Source organism: Medicago truncatula, chromosome 4 (genome assembly GCF_003473485.1).
Source record: "Medicago truncatula cultivar Jemalong A17 chromosome 4, MtrunA17r5.0-ANR, whole genome shotgun sequence".
NCBI classification, from domain to species: Eukaryota; Viridiplantae; Streptophyta; class Magnoliopsida; order Fabales; family Fabaceae; genus Medicago; species Medicago truncatula.
The window spans coordinates 27,081,518-27,109,004 of NC_053045.1; the positions used below are offsets into that span (position 1 = coordinate 27,081,518).

Below are 27,487 nucleotides of genomic sequence, written 5' to 3' on the forward strand. Positions count from 1 at the left end.
AATTCTTCACTCAATTTTCCAAAACTCAAAAACATCTCATAATCACTTTTAAACAATGAATTCATCACTTAAATTGCATACAAACAACACCCAAATATACCCAATCATTAATCAAGAACATACATCATGAATTCAACAACATTCAAAACAACATCATGATTTTCACACGTTTAAGTCATAACCTCAAGAACAACGTATTCTATATCATCAAATATGAATTTAAGCTCATAAACAACTTAATTTCACACCCATAATTAACACAATCAATTAGCACGAAAATCAACTTAACATAACACAAATTTCATGAAAATCACATATTCAAACATGACCCATAACCACTCTATCACTCATAATCTCTAAATGGTGAATATAAACTTTCCTCTTACCTTAACCTTTCAAAAGCTAACTTTAATCTTCAATCTACTCTCCCTCTTGAGCTTTTCCCCCAAGCTAGATCTTCCTTTCTCTTGAAGTTATTCTTTCTCCTCTTTCTCTCTATTTTCTCTCTTCTCCCAACTTTGCCTCTTTTCCCTAAAATGTAACAAATGAGCTCTTGACCTATTTGTTTGTATCATGAATACTTGTAAACAGTTGTTTCAATCTAACTTTTAAAATTCTCATGTCGAGTTTAATCGAAGACAAATCAATGAGGTAGTTCATGCTTTAGTAAAGTCAGTCCCATTTTATGCTAGCTTCCACCTATTTGTTGATGTACTCTCATATATTTATACTTTAATTGTTAATAAAATGCATTGAGTTTGTTCTCCTGAAAAGAAAGACATGTACTAAGGAGTAATTTGGATATATATTTAAGGATTATAAGAATAAAATAATTGTTTGCCTGATACTATAATATCTCTTCATGTTATTAACTCTAATTGTTTTTTTGAGGAATTAACTTTAATTGTTTTTTTTAGGAATTAACTCTAATTGCCTAACCAATGTTTTTTTTTTTTTAAACTTTAATTGCATTTCTATTATAAAAAAATAAAGTAGAAAATACACACTCCATCCAAAGACAATGATAACCACCAATCTCATTGAATATTACAATCTATCACTTGTGGAATTATGAACTATAACCAATAATTCAAATTATAACAATTGTGAGTAAAATGTCTAACCATATGTATCAACTGCAATCGACAACTTTATTTTCTTTTTAAAAATTATAAATACTATTCAAACAAATTATTAAAAACCTTTAAATAAAGTATTATAAAAAAATAATAATTTGTATTTAAAGGGTCATGCACATATGTCATGACTCTTAGATCGATAAATATTGGGTTTACTATGATTGATTTTGCTATCTAAAAAAGCGTAGCGGATATGGTATTTAGTAACTAAAAAAAAATCTAGATATATAGACAAAGACATTTCTTTTAGGGTTAAATATGTTTTTGATCCCTATAAATATGTCAACTTTTCATTTTAGTCCTTCTAAAAAATTTCTTCAACATTTAGTCCCTCCTTTAAAGTAAACTCACATGTAAAATTCATTTTTTTGTCAAAAAGTTTGCAAAAAAAATTCATAATATTATAAGAATCTCTCCCACAAAAAATTAGATTTTTTTTAACAAAACATGAATTTAATATGAATTTTTATATTTTTGACGGTAAAAAATTCATATTTAATTTATGTTTTGTTAAAAAATTATAATTTTTTTGGGATTTTTTTTACAATATTCTACACAATTTCACTAAAAAAAAATACAAACATTAACTTAAAAATAGGAGTTCGGGTATGCTCCATTTACTCCATTTAAGATTTGGATGCAAGACATGCGACAAAAAAAAATCTAACGGTTGAGATTTTAAATTAAAAAACAAATATTTGTTTAATAAAAATACATAATAATAACAAACAAATCATGTTCCATTTTTCTCTCATATCGCAACAACCTTTTATTGTTTTTTAATTTAACATCTCAATCGTTAGATTTTTTTGCCACATGTCTTGCATCCAAATCCTAAATGGAGTAAATGAAGTATTTTAGTACTCAAAAATAGGGACCAAAATTAATGATTGAAAATTTTATAGGGACTAAGAGTTGAAGGAAAATTTTAGAGAGACTAAAACGAAAAATTGATATATTTATAGGGATAAAAAACATATTTAACCTTTTCTTTTATAACATGTAAATCTTTTTCTAACTATCTTTTAATCTTAAGATTTTCCCTATTTGGCGAAGGTCTCACTTTATCACCTTAAATTTAACAAAAAGATATTTATTCAACTCAAGAATTAATGTATTTTATTTAAAATCGAATAGTTGAAGATGATTTAAATTCAATTTTTAGGTGAACAATCTCGAAGCCCATTTCTTACCAACCATAAATCTACAAAGATAATAGAAAATAGTTTATTTGTATAATTAAAAAAAACATTTATATTTTTAATTAAAATTAAAATTTTATAAAAAATACTGTTCATAATTTTCAAACGTGTAGGAAAAAGATCGAAAAACGGGCACATGTTAACATAAAGATCACACTCACTCAATCATTTTAATTTATTTTATTTTGAAAAAGAAACTCAATCATATTATCAAAAAAGAACAAAAGAGAAAAAAAAATTCACTCGTCCCAGTGAAGTAAGTATAAGGTTCTACTGAACTGATAGCTGCATAAGTAACATCGCTTCATTCTTGATCCCTCTTCGATCTGCATCACCGATCTTCTTCTAATATGATAAATTAACAACAACAATCACAATCATTATTATATTAATATTTATCATATTTAAGACTAGATCGGAATCATTCTGTTAAACCCTAACCAGATCCAATCTCAATTCTCAATTCTCAACGCCACCATGGCTACGGTGTCGAAAAAACCTCGCAACCGCGAAATTCTCTTCGACTCCGTAATCGCACTCGTCTTCATCCTCGTCGCCTGCGTCGACCTCTGTGACGGCGCCACCGTAGTAGATGTTTACCGTCTTATCCAATACGATATCTCCGGTGTTCCGTTTGGATCTCGTCTTGCTAGCATCAATCACCACGCTGCTTCTCTTCATTTCGCTCCGAGTGCTGATCTCTCTCGTACTGTTCTTCTTATTCCTCTTCGTGAACTCAACATGTCCTTTGTTCAAGGTGAGATAATTTTCTTCTAATTGATTTTTTCTTTTTATTTATTTTTTAATTTAATTTTTAGTTGTTTTTGCTGATTGTGAATGATTTTGACGTGGAACGTAATTTTTGAATTACGGAAGTTATTAATAGTGTTTATGAAACTGTTGAAGTGTTTTTATGTTTAATGCTAATTTTTTTTAGTTGTTAATTTTTTATTTTATTTTCTGTTTTTATATCTATTTTATTTTCTGATTGTTTATTGGAAGATATAAATTTGGAGGATAATTTTTAGTTTGCGACAAAATAAGTAAGTAGAGATATATGAGTTGTAATGTTATGGTTCATTTAATGTTATAGAATAAGAATGTATTAATTATTATATATTTCTGAAAAGTATATTAAGGAAGAATCTTACGAATACATTAGGGATTTTGATGGTGAGTGTAAAATTAGAAGATGCTACATCTGTTAAGATGTCTTTTAGATATAGGGTATGTTTGGATTGAGTTATTTGAGCTTATCAGCTGGGAATAAACACTTGATTGTACTGTTTGTGAGAGCTTATTAAAACAACTTATGGCCCTGTTTGGATAAACAACTTAATTTGCAGCTTATAATATAGGCAATTATCATGATAAGTGCTTAGTCATAAGTTATTTTTATAACAAGAGATAAAATGAAGTTAATTTTTTTTTAATACGCTATAACCTGTTTTTATAAGCTATCTTGGAGAGCTTATTAGCATAAGCTGATATAACAAGAGATAAAATGAAGTTAAATTGTTTTTTTAATATGCTGTAACCTGTTTTTATAAGCTATCTTGGAGAGCTTATTAGAATAAGCTGATATAACAAGAGATAAAATGAAGTTAAATTGTTTTTTCAATGCACTATATCCTGTTTTTATAAGCTATCTTGGAGAGCTTATTAAGATAAGGTGAACTTATAAATATGCCACAAGTTGTTTACATAAATTCAGCCAGACAGTCTTGTTAGCACTTGTGCAAGTAGTTCAGCTCAAATAAGCTAATCCAAACAGATCCTATGTCCATAAGCTACTCAGCTTATTTCCAAAAACTCTCTAATATGGCTTATGTTAGCAGGTTATAGCTTTTATGAAATTATTTTGACTTTATTTTATCTTTTTCTAAAGAAATAGCTTATACATAAAATAAGAGCATGATTAAGCAGTTTATACAAACAGGGCCATAGTAATGTAGCTGGATCTGTAAACGTAAAACATCATAGTAATATATTTGTTGTAACAATCAGGTTTGAAATTGGTCTTGTCCATGTAGCAAATAGTTGTTGTGTTTGCCTCATCCCAAAATTATCTGTTCTAGTTGAGCTCTGAAAATTGTCGTTACTATTCTGTTTTGATCATTGTTTGAAGAATGGGATTTTCATTCATAATTATAAATTTAACAAGATCACAATTTTGTGTGACTTGTCCGACAGAGTATATTGGTGGTAGCAAGCCTCTGGGGGGTTTAATATTTTTGCTGCCCCAGATATTCAGTTTTAAAAACAAAGGTGGTGCGAGTAGTAATCATGATGATGGGAGCAAAGAACCGCTGAAGAATGTGCTGGACAAGCTTGAACAAATACTTATACACACCAACTTACCTGTGAGTAAATTTCAGAAAGATGCTCCTTTATCCAGATTGTTGTAAACTTGTAATTATTTTTCTTTTGGAATTTCAAATCAAATGAACTGTTTGCTTGAATTCAGGTAGCAAAGTTTAACTGCTTAGTTCATTAACTTTGAATTCCTTAACATTATCATTTTTTTTTTCATTCTACGTCATCAAGTCATATTTTACCGTTTAAAGTAATTTATGCAGTGTATTTGTGTTCTCCTAAAAGTTAACCGATGTTACTAGCAAATTTATTGGTTTCTTTCAGTGATTTGTTTGATGAAGTAGTACGGGTTTTTTAAATTTCTCATTGATTTGTTGATGATTGAATACTGTGGCTACTGGCTAGCTTCTTTATGTTCAAGTCAAATTTGTTTTGAATTACAAATGTCATCATGTGCATGCAGTAGTGATCTACAGGTCTTGTTTATTCGCTTGCTCTAGATGATTTAGTTATTTATTTTTTTAATATAAATTGTGGCAGATGATTTATGATTATGAACCTAATTTTGATATGTATCACTATGGATGCTTTCTCAAGTTGGCCTTGTGTGTTTGCATGTCTTGGTTCTTGATTGGTCAGTTTCAGTTTGTGCCTGGAGTTACTGACAAAATTGGAATGTTTACCATAAGTTCTACTGTACATCATAGTCTTTGTCCTCTACTACCATTTCTGTAGCTTATAGCGTGGGCTATTACACATTCTTAAATTTTGTCTCATAATCAATGCACCTAGTAAGGTTCTGAAATTGGTTTCTCAATTTTTTGAAGACCAATATCTGTGTGCTGCTTGTTATGATGATGTTTTTAGTGTGGTGTGTCAGAAAGGAAAGGGACACTTCTATGATATGAATTGCATCGTTCTTCTATACTTAACTGTTTTTTGCTTTTAGTATGTGATATGGCATCCTTTTCGATTAATGTGAAGGAGCTCGGTTCTTGCAATTTGTTTTGTAATGTTTGTTACTATTATGCTATCTTTAACTTCTATTATTTTTATTTATTTTTAGTTTAACTTTTGTAGTGCTGTGTTCTTTTTGCAGTATCCTGTTTATTTTGCTTTTGAGGATGATAACATTGACACCGTGTTATTGGATATCAAGAAGAATGATGCCTCTGGTCAGCCTGCTACTGCAACTACTGGCGGGTAAGTTTAATTCAGAGAATAATGCTTTCATTGTTTTACGTAAATTTGGAAATTTTTCTTGATGGTCACAACAAGTGACATTGAATTTTATGAATTGAATATTACATATTGTTTATTCTACATAATTTCAACTTATGGGTGGTAGATCTTGTGTTGTGTTATTGAATATTTTAGGGTTAACAGTCCTTTTCACCCCTGTAATATATGTCATTTTCGGTTTTCGCCCCTATAAAATTTTTGGTTTGATTTGCACCCTCGTAAATTATTATTTTTCCAGAAAACACCCCTAATAGGCCATTTTCAGAATTTTTTTTCAAGAAATTTTGGTTTTTGAATGGCCTATTAAGGGTGTTTTCCAGAAAATAAAATTTTTACGAGGGTGCAAATCAAACCAAAAATTTTATAGGGGCGAAAATCGGAAATGACATATATTACAGGGTGAAAAGCACTATTAACCCAATATTTTATGTTCCATTTCTTCCTTTCTTTCAGTGTTTTATTTATTGTTTTTTAAAATGTTGTAGGTACAAGTTTGTAGTTTCAGCCACTGAACCAAAGAAAGTTGGATCTCCACCCATTACAAATATTCAGGTGTTTGTTCGGCCTTCTTTTTGTAGAAATACTATGGGGTTGATACTTTTGGGTGATGGGTGTGCAAATAGCTTTGAATTTTTTAGACATCATTTTAATCTTTATTGAATATATGAATATCTCAACAATCTTATTTGAAATCAAACTAAATTTATTTCAAATAAATGGATATGTAAGTTGAGAAACATGTTTTTAACATTGGCCTCCTTTTGTTTTACTGTATTTTCCCCAGTAATTCTCAGACGTTATCTGTGAAAACTTTTAAGCTTTGAATCTAAGTCCCTAAATAGGTTCGAGGGTTGTGTATTGAGCAACAGTTTAGCTACATGTTTAAGCAAAAACAATAAATACTCAGTACTAATAGGATAATCTGCTTCTTGTCATATACTTTTTCCTGGATGTGTGATTGTAATTTTATTTTCTTAATGCATTTTAGTGACGACTCAGGAAATTTTGATCGGTTGTAGACTCTTGTCATACTAGTTACCTGTTTGAATAATGAGCTACATGATTGTGAAGTCTCAATTCCTTACTTCTATATCACTTTCATTTGTCTTGCTCTATATTTCTACTTAACTAGTTTTTTCGTTTTGATTTTTTCTTCTCGATTTTTTTTTCGAGAAAGCGCAGGCATGCTTAGTTTTGTAATTTCTTAAATTCTTGTCTCCTTTCTTGTTATCATCTTCCATAGTTTGTGCAAGTTTCATTTTAATTATAATATCGAAATGTGAGCTTGCACTTTATGTTATAAACTTGGAAAACATACAGTTTATGCTTTATAAAATGTAACAGATAAAGACACGTGTTACATATATCTTTATAGTCACAAGCTTTCTAAGGTTAATGTGTTTTGGGTAGAAAGAACTTGTGTGGATATTTGATATCTTTTATATGGTTGCAGGGATGGTTGCCAGGGCTGAAGACAGATGGTGATTCTCATCAATTACCCACCATTGCGATAGTGGCATCATATGACACCTTTGGGGCTGCTCCGGTATGTTATTTATTAATTCCTCCACCTATTAAACAATACTGAATTACCTTCTTGGTGGCTGTGTTAAAGCATCTGTAATTGTAGGCGTTATCAGTGGGAAGCGACAGCAATGGAAGTGGCATTGTGGCTCTTCTTGAAGTAGCTAGATTATTTTCTCTTTTATATTCAAATCCGAAGACAAGAGGACAATACAATCTGCTGTTTGGGCTAACGTCTGGTGGGCCTTACAACTACAATGGAACCCGTAAGGTGATACATCCTGTTTGGAAGATCATTTATTTTTTTGGCTCAAATGCTGTTTTCATCCCCTTAAGATAGTCAATCTGTAATTTTGGTCCCGTGATTTCTAATTTCAAATTTAGTCCCCTAATTTTTTAAAATTTGTACATTTTGCCTTGCTTTTAATTTTGACCAAGATTTTGATGTTGTGCCAATTTGGTAAGTAATGTGGATACAAATAGGTTCCTATGTGTTTAAATAGTTTTAAACACATTTATTTTTGAAATATAATAAATGCTTAAAACTTTAAAAAATCTGTTTTTAAAATAAAATACAAATATGAAGCATAAGGAAAGTTTTCCATATTTATATAAATCAAGGGACCAACGTTGTGAAATTAAAATTGAGGGGACCAAAATTGTGGGTTGACCATAATAAGGTGACCAGAACTGCTTTTATGCCTTTTTCTTTCTTTCTTTCTTTCGTCTGTCAGGTCTGTGACATGTCAGCATGCTCTATGTGTTATGATTCTTATAACTAATAGTTTTGTATTTCAGTGGCTTCAGAGCTTTGATCAACGTCTGCGCGAGAGCATTGACTATGCTATTTGCTTAGATAGTATTGGCTCATGGGAAAATGATCTATGGATTCATGTGTCTAAGCCTCCAGAAAATGCCTTTATTAAACAAATTCTAGAAGTAAGTGACTCTGTCACAGTGGCTTGGACTTCACTAAAATAAATTGATTGACTTGCAGTTGAGTTACTGACTTCTTTTTATGGAAAATATTGGTGTAGGATTTTTCAAGTGTTGCAGAAGATTTAGGTTTCCAAGTTAATCTGAAGCATAAGAAAATAAATATTTCAAATCCTCGAGTAAGTGATAAACTCTCACATTTCTGCTTCACCTGCATAGCTACGACAGTTTATATTTAGCTTCCATTGAATCTCATGTGGCTGTGAAATTCGCATCCCTGTCCAACTCCTTTTATTGCCATGAACTGGACATCTAATCTTATATGGTTTGCACATTGATCAGAGAAATTTGAAATTGTGATATATCTTTTTTCAAATTATAATAATCTGAAATCAAACCTTACTCTTCATTTCTATTCTTTGTGCTTAATTCATGAGATCCTTGAGATCTTGTTCTTGAAAGAAATATTTTTTTAAGGCAAAACTACATTGGGGGTCTTTTAACATACTTTAAAGTTTCAAACATGTCCTTTATTTTTTTTTTTTTAGTGTCAAATCAGTTCTTTATCTTTAAAAATGGTTACACCATTGAATCAACATTCATTCTTTTCTTAGTTCACTTCTGTTACAAATTAGTGTACTTGATCATTGAATGATATACTGTAAATAATGTTTCACAACAAAGTGCCAAAATTAGACCCTCATTGAAAATGAGTTCACAATGTATCAACAGAATCATTTAATCATTTCGGCTAATGATTCTAACAAAAATCAGTAAAATAAGAAATAGGAAGATTTTGTTGAAATTGTCTGTTTGGAAATTTCCATAAGTAAAAGCAATCATTTTAATTTTGATGGACTAGATACTGTAACCGTCATTATGATGTAATTTAGATGTTTTCTTGATGAATTCTAAATATAATTTACTTCTTTGAATGGTCAAGTAAGACTTTTGGTCACATATTTAGATGCAAACTGAAGTCTGGTCCCACATCGTTGACGTTTTTAAACATTAAGAATCAACCTGACATGAAGAAAGGACTAGCTTGACTCGAAAAAAAGATTGAAGACCTATTTGAAATTTTAATGTGGTTTTGCCGATTTGTAACGATTTAATGTTTCCTCTACAACTGCCTATTGGTTACTATTTCATTCTTCTAATCATACAAGCTTGCATAATAAGTTTTAGTGAAATATTCTTCCTGATAGCAAGCATGTACTTCCTACATTTGTCTAACTACTATTTCTAAAGTTGGGTATTAAAGCGTGACATCTGCTGTAGGTAGCTTGGGAGCATGAACAGTTTTCAAGGCTGAGAGTTACTGCTGCCACCCTCTCTGAACTCTCTACGGCACCTGAATTGCTACAGAGCACCGGTGGTTTGGTCGATGGCAGGTTCGTCTTTGGACTTGAATGCAAGAATTTTATAATTTCTATGCCTGTTTGCTGAGACTTTTGTTCTGCAGGCAATTTGTCAACGAAGCAGCAATTGTCAGAAGTGTGAAACTAATTGCTGAGTCTCTCGCGGTAAGTATATTTTTAGATTGGGGACCCATCTGTTTTCGTAATTATGCTTGGAAAATATAGTGTTAATACTCACTAGATTTTGTCAAAGTTAGCCTGATCATATTTTTCTCTGTAGTTACAACTATTTCTTCATTTATTATTCATTAGATTTTTTTGAAGTTAGTGTTGGCATATTTTTCTCTAGTAGCTGTAGTAACAAAACTATTTCTTCATTGGGTATCAAGTTGGTGTTTCTACTACTATGCACATTTAATTGCAGACATGGTAGCATTTTTGGCCCTGCCAGAATGATTTAGCTTTCTTGTCCACCCTTTGATGGATTAGTGGCCCTGCCAATTTGTCTTATCCAAAGACAACATACAATCAAGAAAAACTTTAGCTAATTGTTACAGCATGTGGCACTACCTACTCTTATTGTTGATACTGATTCATTTTATGATGTGGTTTTTATTACATTATAACAGTAGCAATGTATTAAGGGTAGCTAACGAGATCCTTTTGTTTGCGAAATTTCCAATTCTTATTTGTTCAAACACCACAAAATGGGTGACTCATGGGGCTTAGTTTACTCCGCATTGTTCCTTCCACCTCATCTTACACTGTCCTTTTATGGATTATCACAGTGGTTGCAAATTATCTTGTTGGCATTTGATTTTATTTAATTATGGGGTTTGCTATTGCTAATGTCATAATTATATTAATAGTTGACGGTGTTTAATCATAAACATATTTTTTGAATTTGACATGCTTGTGTAATTGACATTGTATGCCTTAATGAGAGTTATCCTTTTCTTGATTTATTCCTATGGAAATATGCCACATAAATTCTGATTATTAGCATTATTTATTTCCTAGAATAAGAGGGGTCTGGGAATTATATTACCTTGACTCGTGAGTAGTTAGTTTATTTCCATTTTTATTCTCCATGTTTATGGGGAGTTATTTTCTTGTTTATGAGCAGTTATGGTATTTATTTTTCTGTTTCCTAGACTGAGGGTGGTTGTGTGCCTCCTCCCTCTATTTAAACCTTGTAACTCTTCTATTCCAAACATGAGAATACAGCATATATTTTCTCTGAGTTTCTACAATTCCTCTTTATTGTTTGGCTCTTGCAATCTGGCTTATTTGCCAATGAATTATTAAATTTTTTGAATGCCATTAATTGCCACTACTTTTTAAGTGTCCTCTGTTTTTAAACTGCCAGATGCAGTATCGTATGATGTGACATGTGGTCTCAAGAAGATTAATATATATATTTTTTATGCAAAGTCAAGCTCCTTTATTTAAACAGTCTTTTGAAATATATTTTGCAGAAACATATTTATGGGCATCAAGGAAAGAACGTACAGATCTTTGCAGACAACAGTAATTTGGCTGTAAATCCTTCTTATATTCGATCATGGTTAGATGTTTTGTCCCGAACACCTCGAGTAGCACCATTTTTATCAAAAGACGATCCTTTTATTACGGCATTGAAAAAGGTATCATTGGATGTCGGATCATTATATTTTGTAAATTTTTGTCATATATTTAACATCTGGTTCAAGTCAAGGGTTAAGTCCAGTAGGATGGATATGGTGGTGGGTCGACCAGTTATGGGAATGTTTGCAACAACTTCGGAGTGTATATAGTTTTTTGGGTTGATAAGGGATTATGGGCTATTTTCTACCTGCTAATATCATGAAGTAGATTTGATTTGAGGATACTATTTATACATTTGTATACTATTTATATTAGTCTATTATGAAGATACCAATAGGATTTGATTTGAGGATGCCCACTGCTCAATATCTTTGGTATCTTATTGAAGCTTGAAGCATTCCTGTTGGTGTCACTAGTATACTCATCCAAGTATTTTGCATGTTTAAAGGAATTAGAAGATCATACCGATGAAGTTAATCTACAACGAGAAGTGCTAGATGGGATGTTCACTTTCTATGATTCAACGACAGCACAGCTGAACATATATCAGGTATTTGAAGTTATTTTCTTTGCACCTTTTTTGTATTCAAATATCGGCCATTTTCATTGTCCTCTTTCCCCATTTAGAGCATCTGAATCAAACTTAAAGGGATCTTTGACATAATTTTGTTTAGACCATGTTTGTAGTTAAAGTGTTTTTTCAATTTCTTCTGAGTGCAACCATTTTTTGGTTAGTTGACTGTTGACCTGTTTTCCTTTGGTTTCTAAAGGACATGTTTTCGTGACTGAGGAAATTTTCACGACAAACAAAATGTGTTGTATGTTCAAATTTAGTGTATTACTTTCTGGTTCGTACTTCGTAGTTAAACACTCAGTCTGGAAAGTAAATGTTTTTTTGGTTTTGCAGGTTGCAAGTGTCACGTTTGACTTGCTGTTGCTTCTAGTGTTGGGATCATATTTAATTGTGCTCTTCAGTTTCTTGGTCATCACTACGAGGGTATCTATTTATTATCAACTAACTTCCGTTGCAAACTTTAGATTCCTAGTTTGTATGTGTGCATTTAATCTTAGTGATGTTGTTTTACAGGGTCTTGATGATCTAATCAGTTTATTTCGGCGGCCTCCTTCACGAAAAATGAAGACTGCATAATGACAGGCAGGATTGTGCTCCCATGTTTGGTCTACGCAGTTCTCAAGTTTTAATTAAATAGTTTCTTAGGATGGAAGTTTCTAATGAAAAGCTTTGTAGTGGATTATATTCATTAGTTGTTAAGTTCAGCTGGTTTAGTGGTTAAAAACAAGTGTTTTTGCCTGTGCTAAAATTATGAACGCCAAATTTTTGATATTCTTTGCCCGTCTTATTTGGTGCATTTATGTAGAGGAAAAGGGTTGCTAATTTTCTGTGTAGCTAGATATTGTTCACTATTTACTTTGATGTAGCTCAATAAAAGATTGATTTGGTTAATTTATAAAATATAAATTTGCTTTGCTGCTTAGCAAAAACAAAATAAAAACTTTGCACTAGGTTGCAATTGAGTACAACTACTTACTTCTCAACCCTGAAATGTGTTGTCTTGGGAAATAAATTATAGGCTTAATACATGCTTTGGTCCCTTAATTTATTTTTGGATTTCAATTTGGTCCCTTATGTCTTTTGCCGTTATCTCTTTTGGTCCTATCCGTTACATTTTAACTGTTTGATCTATTTTTCAAATAGAAACCGTTGGATCATGTAGGTTTATTGTAGCCTACGGTGAATGATTAACACCTAATTTTTTTTTATATAAACTATGAAGAAAAAATATTCCAGATTTTTTATAAAATTATTTTCAAAATTTAAAAAAATTATTTTTTTACAAAATTTTTAAAAAGGGTTAGATTTTTTTTTTCCCGAAAAAAAATATTTTTTTAATTTTTTTCTGCAAAATTCTGGAACATCTTTTTCAAAATTCAGGAATAATTTTTTTTCTTCATATTTTATAAAAACCTGAACTTTTTTTTATATATTTTTCAAATTTTGAAAAAAAAGGTCAGGAATATTTTTTTTTTTCTTCATATTTTATAAAAATCAGAATTTTTTTTATATATTTTTCAAAATTAAAATATTTTCCAGAATTTTGTAGAAAAAAATTTAAAAAACTTTTTTTTTTGAGAAAAAAAACTGACATTTTTTTTGAAATTTTGTAATTTTTTTTTTCTTTCAAATTTTTAAATCTTGGAAAAGAGTTTATAAAAATTCTGAAATATATATATTTTTTTCTAATTTTAAAATCTGAATTTTTTATAAATTTTTCCAGAATTTTATAGGAAAAAATTTTAAAAACCTATTTTTTTCGAAAAAAATAAATCTGACCTTTATTAAAAATTTCATAAAAAATAAAATTTTTTAATTTTGAAAATGATTTTATAAAAATTCTGAAGAAAAAAAATTTGGAATATTTTTTTTCTTCATATTTTATAAAAAAATATGAATTTTTTTATATATTTTTGCTTTCAAAAAAATCAGGTGTTAATCATTCACCGTAGGCTACAATAAATCTACATGATCCAACGGTTTCTATTTGAAAAATAGCACCAAAAGAGGTAATGACAAAAGACATAAGGGACCAAATTGAGACACTTTATAATTAGGGGATCAAAATGAAATCCAAAAATAAGTTAAGGGACCAAACATATATTAAGCCTAAATTATATTAAAAGATACGTATTTTTACTTTTTTATGTATTATTAGTTAAATAATTTCAATTTTAACATTGTGCGTATTACTTTAAAAATTGTTGGAATCTATTTGCATTGACTTGTTTTACTCATGCATCCAATCAAGTCATACCAAAATACCACTTTTAGAAGTAGTTCCTTTTTTAAATCCTTCGATTAGATGTATGTGTAAAATAGTTTTACAACTTTGATGCATAAGAATTAAATACTAATCGTTCACAAAAACAAAAAGTGAACTGGGATAATTTTATAAATGCACACATACAAACTGATTAAATACAAAGAAGTCTCGGACTCTGCACTTCCGTTATCACTTTAGTCTCCGACGTTAAATAATTCTATTAAGTGATGATGTGACATGTTTTACGATGATATGGCATATGAGGTGTCACATGGACTAAAGTGAAAGTATAAAATGATCACTTTGGTCCTTGAAGCAAAAATCAATATCCCTAAATTGAATCTCAAATCCCTAAATGCCATCTAAATCTCTTTTTTGTTCAAAATCAATTTTCCATTAAACACCAACTTACTGTCAGGTCCTTGCAGTAAACATGTACTCTCACTAACGTCTCTAACAAGTTGTTACTTAACAGAATGCTTCCATAATTGAGTACCATAACGGGAAGGAGGAACATCTGTATTGCAAACTTGGCAGCTCCCTCTCAACAAACATGTATCATGAGCTCCTTGCTTTGGAGCAATATGAGGGCATTTTCATCTATATCTGCCTCCTATAACACATAATGCTTTTAGTTTCAAATCCTTATTTTTAATAAAACTAAATACATGCGTGTCTATCATGTATTCTTTAAGAAAAGAAACTTATTAGTGTATGTAAGAAGATGAAATGACAATAATAACAGTTATAGTTATAATGTTTTCTCTATTCTGCCTTCACATGATTGTTATAGTTATGAAGCCTTCACATGATTGTTGACAATAAAAAAAGATGAAAATCCTATTCTGCCCATAAATCAAATGTTGCAATGCCTCCTTCCTGTTATGGTATTCAATTATGGAAGCATTCTGTTAAACTAACAACTTGCCAGAGACCTTAGTGAGAGTACATGTTTACTGTCAGAGACCTAACTGATAGTAAATATGCACAGTCAGGGACCTAACAATAAGTTGATTAATGGAAGATTGATTTTGAACAAAAGAGCGAACTAGATGACATTTAGAGATTTGAGATTTAGGGATTTGATTTGAGATTCAAGTTGGGGATAACGAAAGTGTAGAGTCAGAGACTTCTTTGTATTTAATCTCGAGTCAGTGACCTTTGTGCCAACGAGGTGTAGAGTCAGGGACTAAAGTGACCATTTGCTCAATGGATTTATCTCATGCACATTTGCACAATCTTTTGAAGGAAATTGCTCTTTAGGCACTTCTAGTTTGCTGACAAGCACCTCAAACTGATGAAAATACCCCAAACAACAATTAATTATTGTTTACTTTTAACGACAGTTAATTGCCGTTCCAGACCTTCCATATCCAGTAATGCATAAATAGACATGTTCATGTTAGAAATGGTAATTAATTATTGTTGAAACAAGTTGTCGTATTCTGATGCATATTTTCACATGTATGAAATTTCTGAACATTGGCATGTTCTTTTAGTACATGCAAGACATCTTTTGAGTTGTGTCAAGTACTCTTTTGTCTAGTACTATATGACAAGTGAAACTTAAAAAATTGTAATCCTCTTCATATAATAGAAAGTGCCATTTAGAGAGAGATGACCTCATTAAATATAATTATTATTATCCTGAATGAGTCCATTTATCTCCAAATAGCAATTTTTATTAAATCGAAAGGATCCTAACTCAACTTAAAACTTCTTGGTCTTTCTCACGTAGGGGATCTTTATTGATGTGTTGTTGATTTCTTATTTGCCTGTGTTCTTTTACAAGTAGTGCTGACATACAAAAATGGAGCATTCCTTTTAAAATATTCTTTTTGTAATATAATGCTTGAACATGCTTGAAATATTCTGCTCAACTTGTTTGAATGATAATTAATTACCGTTCCTAACAAAAACATGGATGTTTCTGCATTTATTTACGATTAATTGTTGTTTACGAGCAAACAATAATTAATTGCGAGATTTATAAAATGTTTGACAATATTGCTATTGTATGTATAATTATAGCAAATAATAATAGTGTTTAATCGTGAGAATGTTAGTAATTCTAATTGAAAGAGTCCAGAGTTTAAGTCAGGTTAAGAATTTGAGGAGTGCTCAGAAACTATTTGCAGCGGATTAAGATAACACAAAGATGTGAGAGAGAGAGAGAGAGAGAGAGAGAGAGAGAGAGGAGAGAGAGAGAGAGAGAGAGAGAGAAGAGAGAGAGAGAGAGAGAGAGAGAGAGAGAGGAGAGAGAGAGAGAGAGAGAGAGAGAGAGAGAGAGAGAGAAGAGAGAGAGAGAGAGAGAGGAGAGAGAGAGAGAGAGAGAGAGAGAGAGAGAGAGAGAGAGGAGAGAGAGAGAGAGAGAGAGAGAGAGAGAGAGAGAGAGAGAGAGAGAGAGAGAGAGAGAGAGAGAGAGAGAGGAGAGAGAGAGAGAGAGAGAGAGAGGAGAGAGAGAGAGAGAGAGAGAGAGAGAGAGAGAGAGAGAGAGAGAGGAGAGAGAGAGAGAGAGAGAGAGAGAGAGAGAGAGAGAGAGAGAGAGAGAGAGAGGAGAGAGAGAGAGAGGAGAGAGAGAGAGAGAGAGAGAGAGAGAGAGAGCAGACACAAATCAATCATACTGGTTCCTCCTACAAGAGTAGTCCAGTCCCCTTGCACTTCCAAGGGATTTCACTATAATCACACAAGATTACAATTGCTCAAGGACACAACCAAGAGAATTTCAAATGCTCAAGCACAGAAGCAAGAAACTTTCAATACTCAATCACAACTGAAAGGTACTTCTAAGAGTTTACAAATAAACAATTTTGTTCTTACATGTGATGTACAATCATAGGTATAAACAATACAAATCAGAACAGACTCCAAGACTTAGAATTTCTAAGATACAAACTTTGATAAAAAAGTTTTAAGTGTTCTATGCGCTTTTGATTTGACAGAGTAATGACACAGTAAAAATAGCAGAGTCTTGTTTTTGTTCTTCAAGTCTTCAACTCCTTATATAGGCAAGGATTAGAGGAACGTTGGAGAAGAGTGCCAACACATTAAGAGTCGTTAAGAAGCTTCAAATCAAGGGCGTTGGGCCATTGCCTGATATGGATAATGTCATTGATTAGATTCGAAATTCCTTTGCTAAAATTGAAATTACATGTTCATTCTCTTGGTCCTTGAAGTTCTTTGTTTGTTTCTGCACGTGGTCAGAAGAAGATAAACTATACAATCAGAGACAACTACAGAAGAGGACAAATCTGACACGACTTCTAGGTCCATCAGGATCTTCTGTACTTCAGAGTCTAGAGGTCTTCAGATTCTGATGCTCTTCAGAGTCTGATGCAGATCTTCAGCTTCTGAGTGGCTTCCTTTCTTATGATCCAAGATATTGCTTATGGTTAACTTTTCTTTAGATCTTCTACAATAGTCTTTTAGCTTCTCTTTGTGCTTCTGATGCTCTTATATATTTTCAGACCTTGTTAAATTTTAATTTATGGTCCAGCACACTTGAACATATATTAGCATATCTAATTGTTCTTAATACTTTTGTTATCATCAAAACTCTAGAGGAATTGAACAAACCAATTTTGTTCCAAGAATCTTCCCCTTTTTGATGATGAAAAACACAAGTATTTAAGACAATTGTTGTTAATTTAATTAACGAGTTGACTTCAGAGTCTAAGGTGTGTAAGCTTTCCCTGAGTCTGATAGTCCATAAAGTGAGACTTTTAAGCTCCCCAAAACTCTTATTTAGGTTAATTAAATTCATCTTTTATCAAATTAAAGTGCATCGGAGCAAAATGTATTCAAATCACATATAAGAGCATATTAGAATAGCCGAGTCTTTCAACTAGAGTCTAGTTTTAATTAAAAGTTCTTAGGTATTGAATCTCGTCAGATTCAAACTTGGTGTTTTAATCTTGCCAGAGTTCAAAACTTTAAGATTCATTTATTAAAAATCCAATACCAGAGTTAGAAGGTTCTTAGACTTCCTTATCCATTCAGACTCAGACTTAACTTAAAATACGTATATCCTACTTCCCTTTTGTCATCCTCACAAAAATCATAATAAAACAAAGCACAAATTGACTTAAAAAACACTTGTATATTAAAATCAAAAGGGTTAAATATGTTTTTGGTCCCTATAAATATGTCAACTTTTCGTTTTAGTCCCTCTAAAATTTTCCTTCAATTTTTAGTCTCTATAAAATTTTCAATCATTACTTTTGGTCCCTATTTTTAATTTAATTTTTTTATTTTTTAATAAAATTTTGCAGAAATGTGTAAAATATTCTAAAAAACATTCTTAAAAAAAATTAGAATTTTTTAACAAAGTACAAATTAAATATGAATTTTTAACCGTAAAAAATATAAAAATTCATATTAAATTCATTTTTTGTTAAAAAATTTTAAAAATTTTTGGTAGTGATTCTTATAATATTTTGAATTTTTCTAGAAAATTTTATTAAAAAATATGAATTCTACATATGAGTTTACTTTAAAAGAGGGACCAAAAATGAAAATTGAAAATTTTATAGGGACTAAAAGTTGAAGGAAGATTTTAGAGGGACTAAAATGAAAAGTTGACATATTTACAGGGACTAAAAACATATTTAACCCAAACCAAAATGCCAGAATATACATAAATAATAGATTTTGATTGTGCAAAAGGAACGATCATAAAGGGTATCCCGGGTTTTCTTGGTCAGAAGTTGCATCACAGTCTAAATAGTATTATTATTATTTTTTTAAATCTTATTCACCACAAATTCATTGAAGTAGCAAACAATCGAAATTCAAGCAATCACACAACCAACAAAGATCATTTTTATTTAAACACAATATTTCAATTAAAAAACTAATGATCTATTATAATTACATTAGTCATGACAACTTAAAAAAAATATATTATTATAATGAAATTTTATGACTAAACTAATAAAATATATTATCAACATTAAATCCGAATTGAAGATATAATTAACAAACACCGAAAGTTCAAAACAAACTTTCTAAAATTTTCCATTAATGCAACACTAATTGAAAGTAAACATAATTACATAACATACTCAGTTTATTGAATAACTATTAATGCAACACTAGATAATCCTAATAATTGAGTTTTTGAAAGTAGTAACCTGGGATGAAAATATGATGGTAATAACCATAACAGTGGGAAATATGTGGTGTGATTCTTGTGGTGGTGGCCTTCACGTCATGTAAGAGATGAGATATATCACCAATTAAATTCTTGATTCCATGGATAGCTAGAGAAGGTGTAAGCATGATGTAACATGTGATAGTGTGAAGTTGGAGGTTGAAACATGAGTCACTCTTACAAAATTAGACGGAAACACAGTAGTAATTAAAGATTTGAGAGAAAATTCCAACAAAGCATTGAACGTAAGCCTTCAATTGGAGCGGTCGCCGACGCCAGAGTTGATGCGATGATGAAAATGGAGAATTGATGAAGACGCGACGACGAGTTGCAACAAGTATTTCTTTTACTTGTTGACTACGGTAGGTACGAAAACTTCACCAAATTAATATATTCATTAACTATTTTTTTAACCTCATCTAGATTGTAATAAAAAAAAAATTAAAAAAAACTTATATAGTGGTCCGCATATTACCTTTGGGTACTATTTTTCTTTTCTTTCATTCACCATATAGTAAATTATGGTTAAATTAATGGGAATTGATCTTGTAATTTACACATAAAAGTGAAATGTAATATCTCACCATTCATTAAGAGATAGAAACATAAGAGGAAAATAGATAAAATGAAATTGAATGGTGAAAGATCACATTTTAAACTTTCATTTGTAAATTACTTGAGAGAATTCATTTTGTAAGTTAAGTGTACTTTTGCTCGGGTCATCCGGCTCAACACTAATTTGACTCGACGAATAATGCATAAAAGAGAACTTAAAATAATTGTGGCAAAACAAAGTAATACCACCACTCCTACCATTACTACTTATTGTAAAACAATTATCAAAACCAAGTATGTAGCTAAATTCTTGAGTTTTATTAGAGTGGACTAAAGTCTCACTCAAAAATAAGGCATCAAACTTATAATAACGGACTACATTTTTAGTTTTTAAACTGCACTTAGGTTCCCTAGGTCTAGCCAATTTCAACTTATGAGACTCATATTTTTGGACAATTTTCGTTGTCACCACCATCACTATTCACACTCATCATTCGTCAATAACATAGGACCAAAAACAGGAATAGAACAAGCCCTAAACATTTTTATGATATATATATTAACTGTGTTTTATTTTTTATTTTTTTATAGTTTTTTTAGTTAACAAAGCATGTTTTGAAGGAGACTGAAAAGTGTTTTATAAATTTTGTTAATGAATTAAAGAATGGTTTAGACGGTGTGTGTGTGAAAAACAATGGTGGCCTTGAGCACGGTCACGATGGGTAACCGCCCAATGTTCTATATTTAGAGGGGCGCTAAATATTTTGAGTGATATAAATATAGTATGTATAAATATATTTAGAGTAATACTATTTTTTTTATTAAAGTATACGTTAATATTTCAAGGGGTAACAAAAGAATAGTTAAAAGATAAATGAGAGAATACAGAAATTATTAATATTTTTAATGTTCCTTGTCTAATTTTAAAGTAGTAATTGATGTAATTTATAATTTGTTCATAAAATAATAGAACGTAATAAATTTTATGTGGTTATTTAAATATTTATTTGATAGATAATAGATACATAATGAAATTTACAATAAAATTGTATTTCCAACATATATAATATTCACTTTAACGTGACATGCATGATTAAAATAATCATATTTAATACATGAAAATAAGAAAGATATGTATTCTTTGCAAGATATATCGATGATTCATGGTAGTAGTTGGTGGTGGTGTTTATGATTGAAATTCATAACTCCATGAGTCATGCCTACTTCATGATAATGAGATACAATCAAATATGTAAGATTTATCTAATATTTAAATTTGATTTTCAGTTTAAAAAACATGATATATATTAACTGTGTTTTTATAGTTTCTTTAGTTAACAAAGCACATTTTCAACGATGTATGATAGGTTACTAAAATGCTTCTCTTTGTTAAATGATTTAAGCAATTTGAAAAAGGATTCACAATTCTAAATATTGCAACGACTAATTCCTCATCATGATATAAGTTATTTAATTTTTAGATAATTTCATATCAACAAAAAAATAACTACTACCATGTGAATGACATTAAATTGCCATAGATAATATCAAATTAAAATACAAAGAAAATTTCTCAACATGTATATTGTTTATTTACCTCATTCTTTCAAACGCCAAAATCACGCGGTTCACCTTATATTACACAAACATACATACATCTTCAAAATTTGCTATGGTGAAAAAGATTGCAGAAATATCATCTGCATTTCCTACTTGTTTTTGCTTGGTAATATGTTTAAACAATGAATGGTAACCCCCTTTAGTTAAAAAATAAATTCGATAAAAAGTATAGTATCAACTTCGTATTGCATTTTATATCTTTAGCTTCCACCCTCTGGCAGCAAGTGCTTCACGAATTCGTTTAGCTGCATCAGCAGTATCGTTAAGTGGCGGATAGCTCCAACTCTCTGAAATCTGGAAATTTAAGAAAACATACATCCATTACAAAATCTACATACTTGACAATATGTATAATTTCAAAAAGCCGTCCTTCTATAATAAAACTAATTCCTTGCATTGAGATATACAAGTCTTTGAGTTTTACTTACATCCTCAGAACCTGTAAAAGACCGAACAACTCCCAGGTCTGTCAATGATCTGTGAAATTCTGTGTACTTCCATTTGCAACGCTCAGCCCCCACAACGTAAACGGGCTTCCTGTGGGACGAGCAAAATAATTTATCAATAACATAATATCAAATACTTGTATCAAGAGAAAGTGTATAAAATTTGTGTTCATTATAAAAATACTTCTTGACAAGCATACCCGGTGCTGCAAGCTTCACTTATCATACTAACTGAATCTGCTGTCACAACAAATGCATCAGCCCAAGCTAGATGGCCCATGTGCGGGTTACGTCCTGAAAGTGGTATGTTATTATCAGGTTAGCCACTTAATATCTGAATAGAAAATCAACTTGAAACCTAAATAAATCTTTACCTTGCCCATCCCAAATATAAACTTTTGGATTATTTCCAAGTTCTTTCACTATAATTTTGGCCACCTGTTTAAAAGACCACAGAGAAGAAAGAAAAAGTGAGTAGGAGATGAAAGTGTTACTGGAAGATATTATTTGTTTGAGAAACTTTATGACTGGCCATACTTTTTGAGGAGTCTTCTCTGTAAAGGATATTCTAACACTCCCACAACTAGCAAGAACACTGAGCAAAGAGGCTACCAACTGCTTTGCAAGGTCTCCACCGTATCGACAATTACCTAAATCAATTATGGAAATTAGTCAAATAACCTAAAATGTTTGGCCACTAGTCAAGAAGCTTAAATACTTCTCCAAGTTTTACTACATATCAAACAATTAAATTCACATAGAAATTACTTGTTGGTCCTCCAATGTTGACAACTAGCAGGGGCCTGCTGACACTTGCAAATTCATCATGCCACGTGGCAGCAGCACTGCGTATTGAAGTGAAATCTATTTGATGTAGGGCTCCAGTCGTGAGAATCTAGGTGTACATTACCACATAATATTCTTTAGCAACTAACAGGGGCCAGCATAAAGTACTCATAGTTTTTCTGTCAAAGCAACAAGCTACTTATAGCCATATCATATGCACACTATACTTACCACATGACTATCTGGAGGATCACGCGGAGTTATCCAACTTCGAAGAAGCCGAGGAACTTGTTCCTGTCCTTGTGGAGTCAGAGGATAATAGTCATGCTTAGGTGTAATCACCATGTCAAACCTATTCAAATGCAATCTTGGATGTTGTATCTGGCGACGAGACAAGAACAATAAAAAATACAAAGATTAAATATCAAAGCATATATTTTATGTAGCTATGAAGGTCAGAGCAAAATAGGAGCAATAACACGGCGCCATATTAACAATTAAATTTAAAACCGAACATAGATACTCCAACGTTTATTAGAGATGAGCACATATGTAAATTTTATTACTTTTTGGATCAAAGAGAATACATTTATCATTTAATGCTGATTTGCTTCATGATTGATTAAGTCTAGGACAAGCATGTCCTCCTGAACTTGACTAGTTTACATTATAAATCACACAATTTTAGACATGAAATGAGCAAGGTTTTCAAGTGTAAACAGCATAATGCTATGCAGCGGCGATAACAGAATACATACACAAGCAGGAGCACAACTACAACTTAAAACCTTGAATCTGATAAATATTAGAAGTAAATAAAATAAAGTAAAAAGATATGAAATTTCATAAAGGAAAGAGATCGCGGAAGTAGAAAACCATTCCCTTAATTTCCTAGCAAGATCATGTCGAAGACTTTGGAAAATAAACTGCTTTAAAGATTGAAAGTAGGCATGGAGAATTTCTACTCCACAAAGTCGTTTTGGAATGCATTCACAACCCCACTTTTGTCAATCGCCAGCTCAATTTTGTTCTAGGTGAATTTTTGGTACTAACCCTTTTTTAATTGCCTTATCACAATCATATCTACAGATAGATCTCGTTTGAATCAAAATCCTAATTAATGGTTAGCTTTAAGAAATTCCATGATCTTCTATTTCAAACTAATATACTATCTTCCATCTGAACTATCCTACTTAGCATGGCTTCTAGAGTCTTTCACAGTTCATACATGTGCAAACCGCCTAAGATATGATTCTACCATATAATCTTTTCCAGAATAGGAACTACACCTACTTTTTCTCTAATGATGATGATATCATTTCTAATTTCATCTTGTCTTGTGTGACCACTCATCAATCATAGCACTCTCAAGTCTCATTGCCACAACATCGATCTTATGTTCATGTTGGAGTATTCCTGTCCAACGATCTGTTTCATACAACATAGCAGGCAGGTCTTTATAAATGTGTGGTCAAATTTTCTTTTAATTTGAGTCATACATTTTAAGCACCCTGGTGTTACCAGTAAATTGTTGTCCTAAATTTTTATGCGTGCACTAAAAATTTGCTTAATTTACAAGATGTAAGAGCAGAGTTGGATAAAAGAAAAATATGCATTAAATCTGCAGACCTGAACGACAAAAACATTCTCAGATGCTAAACTTTTTATGGAACTTGCAGTAGAAATGGTATCTCTTCCACATGCAACCACCAACAAAGGTCCCTCCCTGAAGATATTATCAATCATATCATTATTTGTAAGGAGAGAAAGAACTAGATGATGATGATACAAGAAAAAGACTACAGTTCGCAAGAAGTACTAAAATGTGAATCAGCACAAATATCACAGTACTATGAGAATTAGAATACTGACTTGAATTTGTATAGTAGATCAATTAATTAGTCAAAACTTTAAGTTCCTGTCCAAAAAAAAAAAAGTTTCTGTCCAAAAAAAAAACGTTTCTCTCCAGAGCATCACAAAGGGGAGTTTGGTACAAGTGTAACATAAATTAACTGGAAATCTTCTGCAAATTCTAGTAGCTATCTCAGTAGAATACATTAATTACACAACATATAAATTGTCAAGGAAGTGATGTCAAATAAGACATTCAGAACACATGTCACCTTAATATATTAAATAGGATAAATTGATATATAAATAATTTAGTATACTACTATTGTTAAAAGGAAAATCATTATTCCAAAGAAGATTATTAATGGTAAAGCCACACAGATATTTGAATCCAGTCGTCATAAAAATCAAAGAAAAAGGTATGTAGCCAGGCTATACACAACAGTTTCACAAATAAAAGAATAGGTGAAGAGAATTTACTTCTCATAAGTTTCTTGAGCAAAATTCACTATCTGCTTTGCATCAGCTTCTAAGACACCCAACAAGCCTGCACGCTCACCATTTACTGATGGCACAAGCTTCTTCTGTTGAGATTTCAACAGTATCTGAGAATAATCGCGAACCGTTGTTACTATATAATATATTTTCTTATGGAGCGAGACTGGAAGCCAATGAAGCCATTCATTAACTCCCCCTTTAGGCCTGGTAACCCGCTGCAACAAATCAATAATGAAATGATGAGCAAACTTATTCAGCTGTGAAGTGGTATTCTCAATTTAGAAAAGGATGGGAAAAAAATGTAAGCCAAATTTGAGCTCAAAATAGTATTAAGAGTTAGCTTTATCAATAAACAAAGGCCCAAATTACAGTGTGCTTTAGTTGTAGACTAATAAAAAATATTCATTAGATTCTTTTCCTTAAGAAATTCTCAAATAAGAGAAAGTTTAACTCAGACGAAAGTCCACCCATATTTTCCTTTCACATCAAGCATACATATACCATAAACAAAGAACACCAAGCTATGATATAACGCCTAACTTTGTTAAACTTAAACAAATTTATAAAAAATGATACATATTTGTAAAGAGACGATATTTTCTTTAGTAATATATAGCTATATATGCAGATGATAATCACAACTTACAAAAGATACTTGTGAGTTGTGATCATAACGAAAAAGCATGGACACATATCAGTGTTAACAATAGCAGATCACAAGAAATCCTCTACGTGAAATAGCAGTTAGGGTTGCAGGAAAATAGCGGAGACCAAATAGCGATTGAAAGAGATCATATAAATATATATAAAAGATTGCTGCATATAAATAAAAGTTGCATAAAAGTTTATTAAAAATAGGTATTTTAAACACGAGTCAATGTGCAGCTCACATGCTGCCTCTTCAGTTTTATTGTTCAACAACAACAACAACAACAACAACCAAGCCTTATCCCACTAGGTGGGGTCGGCTACATGGATCAAATGACGCCATAGTGTTCTATCATACACCATAGTGTTCAGTTTTATTGTTCAAAGAAGGAAAAAAAAAACTAGAATTATCTTTTTTTTTTTCTGCTATTGCGACTCCTATGGCTGAAACTGAAACTGGAATTGTAACTATTTCCCCAATAGTAAAACTTTCAAAAGTCGCTATCAAAGAGTGTGTGTCAAAATGTGTGTTGCTAGCATTCCTCAAGCACCGTAATAACACTACTATTTTACAAAACTTTGTACTAAATAGCATATCAAAACAATAGAGATTTGTTCAAACTCCCCTACACTATAACACTATAGCCGCTATTTGCAACAATCCTTTATAACTATAATAATCACAAAGCACAATATTAACTTCAAAACAAACTAGTGGTTTGACACAGTTACAATGGTGAATTACTACTAAACCACAAAAATTAAAGTAAAAGGGTGATTAAATAAATGCTTACATATAAGAAATAGTTATCAGAGAATCCAAGAGCGCGAACCAATCCAATACTCTGATTCTCTGAAGCGGCGAAACCGTTTCCGATAACAACAGCGCGTCGGACGAAAGTATGAACTCCAGATTCAAAGATGTCAGGTGTGCCTCTATGGGAGTTAGGGCTTGGCGGTTCTGGAAGTTTAATTGGTCTCATCGATTTCGGTTTATTCCAGTTGAAGAATTTCAACCATGGATTTTCTCGAGAAAATTGGAAGAAAAAGTTGAATCAGATTCTGGTGCAAGGAAGTAACACGGTGTGGTCGTTGTTTGGCAAAATAATTAATTTTTTTTATTTTTAATGAAAATAATATATAATTCTTGGGAAAAAAGAAAGTATAAGGGCAACACCCATGGGCCAAAATACCATTGTTTTTAGATTTAGGTTTTATTATTTGCACCCCGTTTACGGTACTAACATTAGTTTAATAGTGCGGTCAACACACCAAACACAGCCTAAGTTGGTCAAATTTATGGATTTTTTTTAGTTTAAACGTTGTAAAGGAACTATATATAGACAACCAATCAAAACCCATCTTTTTCCATTTTCGCAACAACCAATTCATTCACTCTCCAGATATCTTCTTTCTTCTTCTTCTTCATCTGATGGCAAAATAGACTTGCTAGGACTAGAAATCAGGACGAGTTGGTATTGGCATCGATGTCGCTACTGGTGGTTGGCGGCATGTAATGGAATTTCATAGTTGCAGGAAAAGTAGGAGTAAGCAGTTTACCATCACCATTTTAAATTACAAAAATAAAATAAAAAATAAAAAAATCTCACATGGCTACCTTTGATGGCGGGGTTTAATGGAATTAGAGTCACGGGGGTGGGGCGATAAAATATTGAATCGATGTGGGACCTGCCTTTCCCGCATCAAAGTTAAAGAACCCTGGTCCATTTATTCTCTCCTTGATCAAGTCAAACAAATCTGGGTAGATTACCTAGCAATTCTTG

General features: G+C 31.5%; 2 protein-coding genes across 2 annotated transcripts; one reads left to right on the forward strand and one right to left on the reverse strand.

Moving 5' to 3' along the window:
* The first annotated feature begins 2,591 nt into the window (after positions 1 to 2,591).
* Positions 2,592 to 12,781, forward strand: LOC25492261 (nicalin). Its single transcript, XM_013600345.3, has 14 exons — positions 2,592 to 3,098; positions 4,535 to 4,704; positions 5,757 to 5,860; positions 6,385 to 6,451; positions 7,353 to 7,445; positions 7,530 to 7,694; positions 8,222 to 8,362; positions 8,461 to 8,538; positions 9,641 to 9,753; positions 9,825 to 9,885; positions 11,199 to 11,366; positions 11,756 to 11,857; positions 12,215 to 12,304; positions 12,395 to 12,781. The coding sequence occupies exons 1-14, from the start codon at positions 2,819 to 2,821 to the stop codon at positions 12,455 to 12,457; spliced, it is 1,695 nt and encodes a 564-aa protein (XP_013455799.1). The 5' UTR covers positions 2,592 to 2,818; the 3' UTR covers positions 12,458 to 12,781.
* Positions 12,782 to 21,372: 8,591 nt separating this feature from the next.
* Positions 21,373 to 26,909, reverse strand: LOC25492262 (mitochondrial fission protein ELM1). Its single transcript, XM_013600346.2, has 10 exons — positions 26,498 to 26,909; positions 25,038 to 25,270; positions 24,336 to 24,432; positions 22,938 to 23,087; positions 22,689 to 22,815; positions 22,458 to 22,570; positions 22,295 to 22,358; positions 22,121 to 22,214; positions 21,903 to 22,011; positions 21,373 to 21,768 (listed from the first exon to the last, which is right to left on the reverse strand). Exons 1-10 carry the CDS (start codon positions 26,684 to 26,686, stop codon positions 21,667 to 21,669), a joined length of 1,278 nt encoding a protein of 425 aa, XP_013455800.1. The 5' UTR covers positions 26,687 to 26,909; the 3' UTR covers positions 21,373 to 21,666.
* Between the last annotated feature and the right edge of the window lie 578 nt (positions 26,910 to 27,487).

Excerpts from the sequence above, each read along its gene's own strand:
- LOC25492261 (XM_013600345.3), top strand. The coding sequence starts at position 2,819 with ATGGCTACGGTGTCGAAAAAACCTCGCAACCGCGAAATTCTCTTCGAC. Across the intron at positions 6,452-7,352 it reads CACCCATTACAAATATTCAG|GGATGGTTGCCAGGGCTGAA; the intron begins GTGTTTGTTCGG and ends ATATGGTTGCAG. Across the intron at positions 8,539-9,640 it reads TAAATATTTCAAATCCTCGA|GTAGCTTGGGAGCATGAACA; the intron begins GTAAGTGATAAA and ends CATCTGCTGTAG.
- LOC25492262 (XM_013600346.2), bottom strand. The coding sequence starts at position 26,686 with ATGAGACCAATTAAACTTCCAGAACCGCCAAGCCCTAACTCCCATAGA. Across the intron at positions 23,088-24,335 it reads AGAATGTTTTTGTCGTTCAG|ATACAACATCCAAGATTGCA; the intron begins GTCTGCAGATTT and ends TCTCGTCGCCAG. Across the intron at positions 22,215-22,294 it reads TTATATTTGGGATGGGCAAG|GACGTAACCCGCACATGGGC; the intron begins GTAAAGATTTAT and ends TACCACTTTCAG.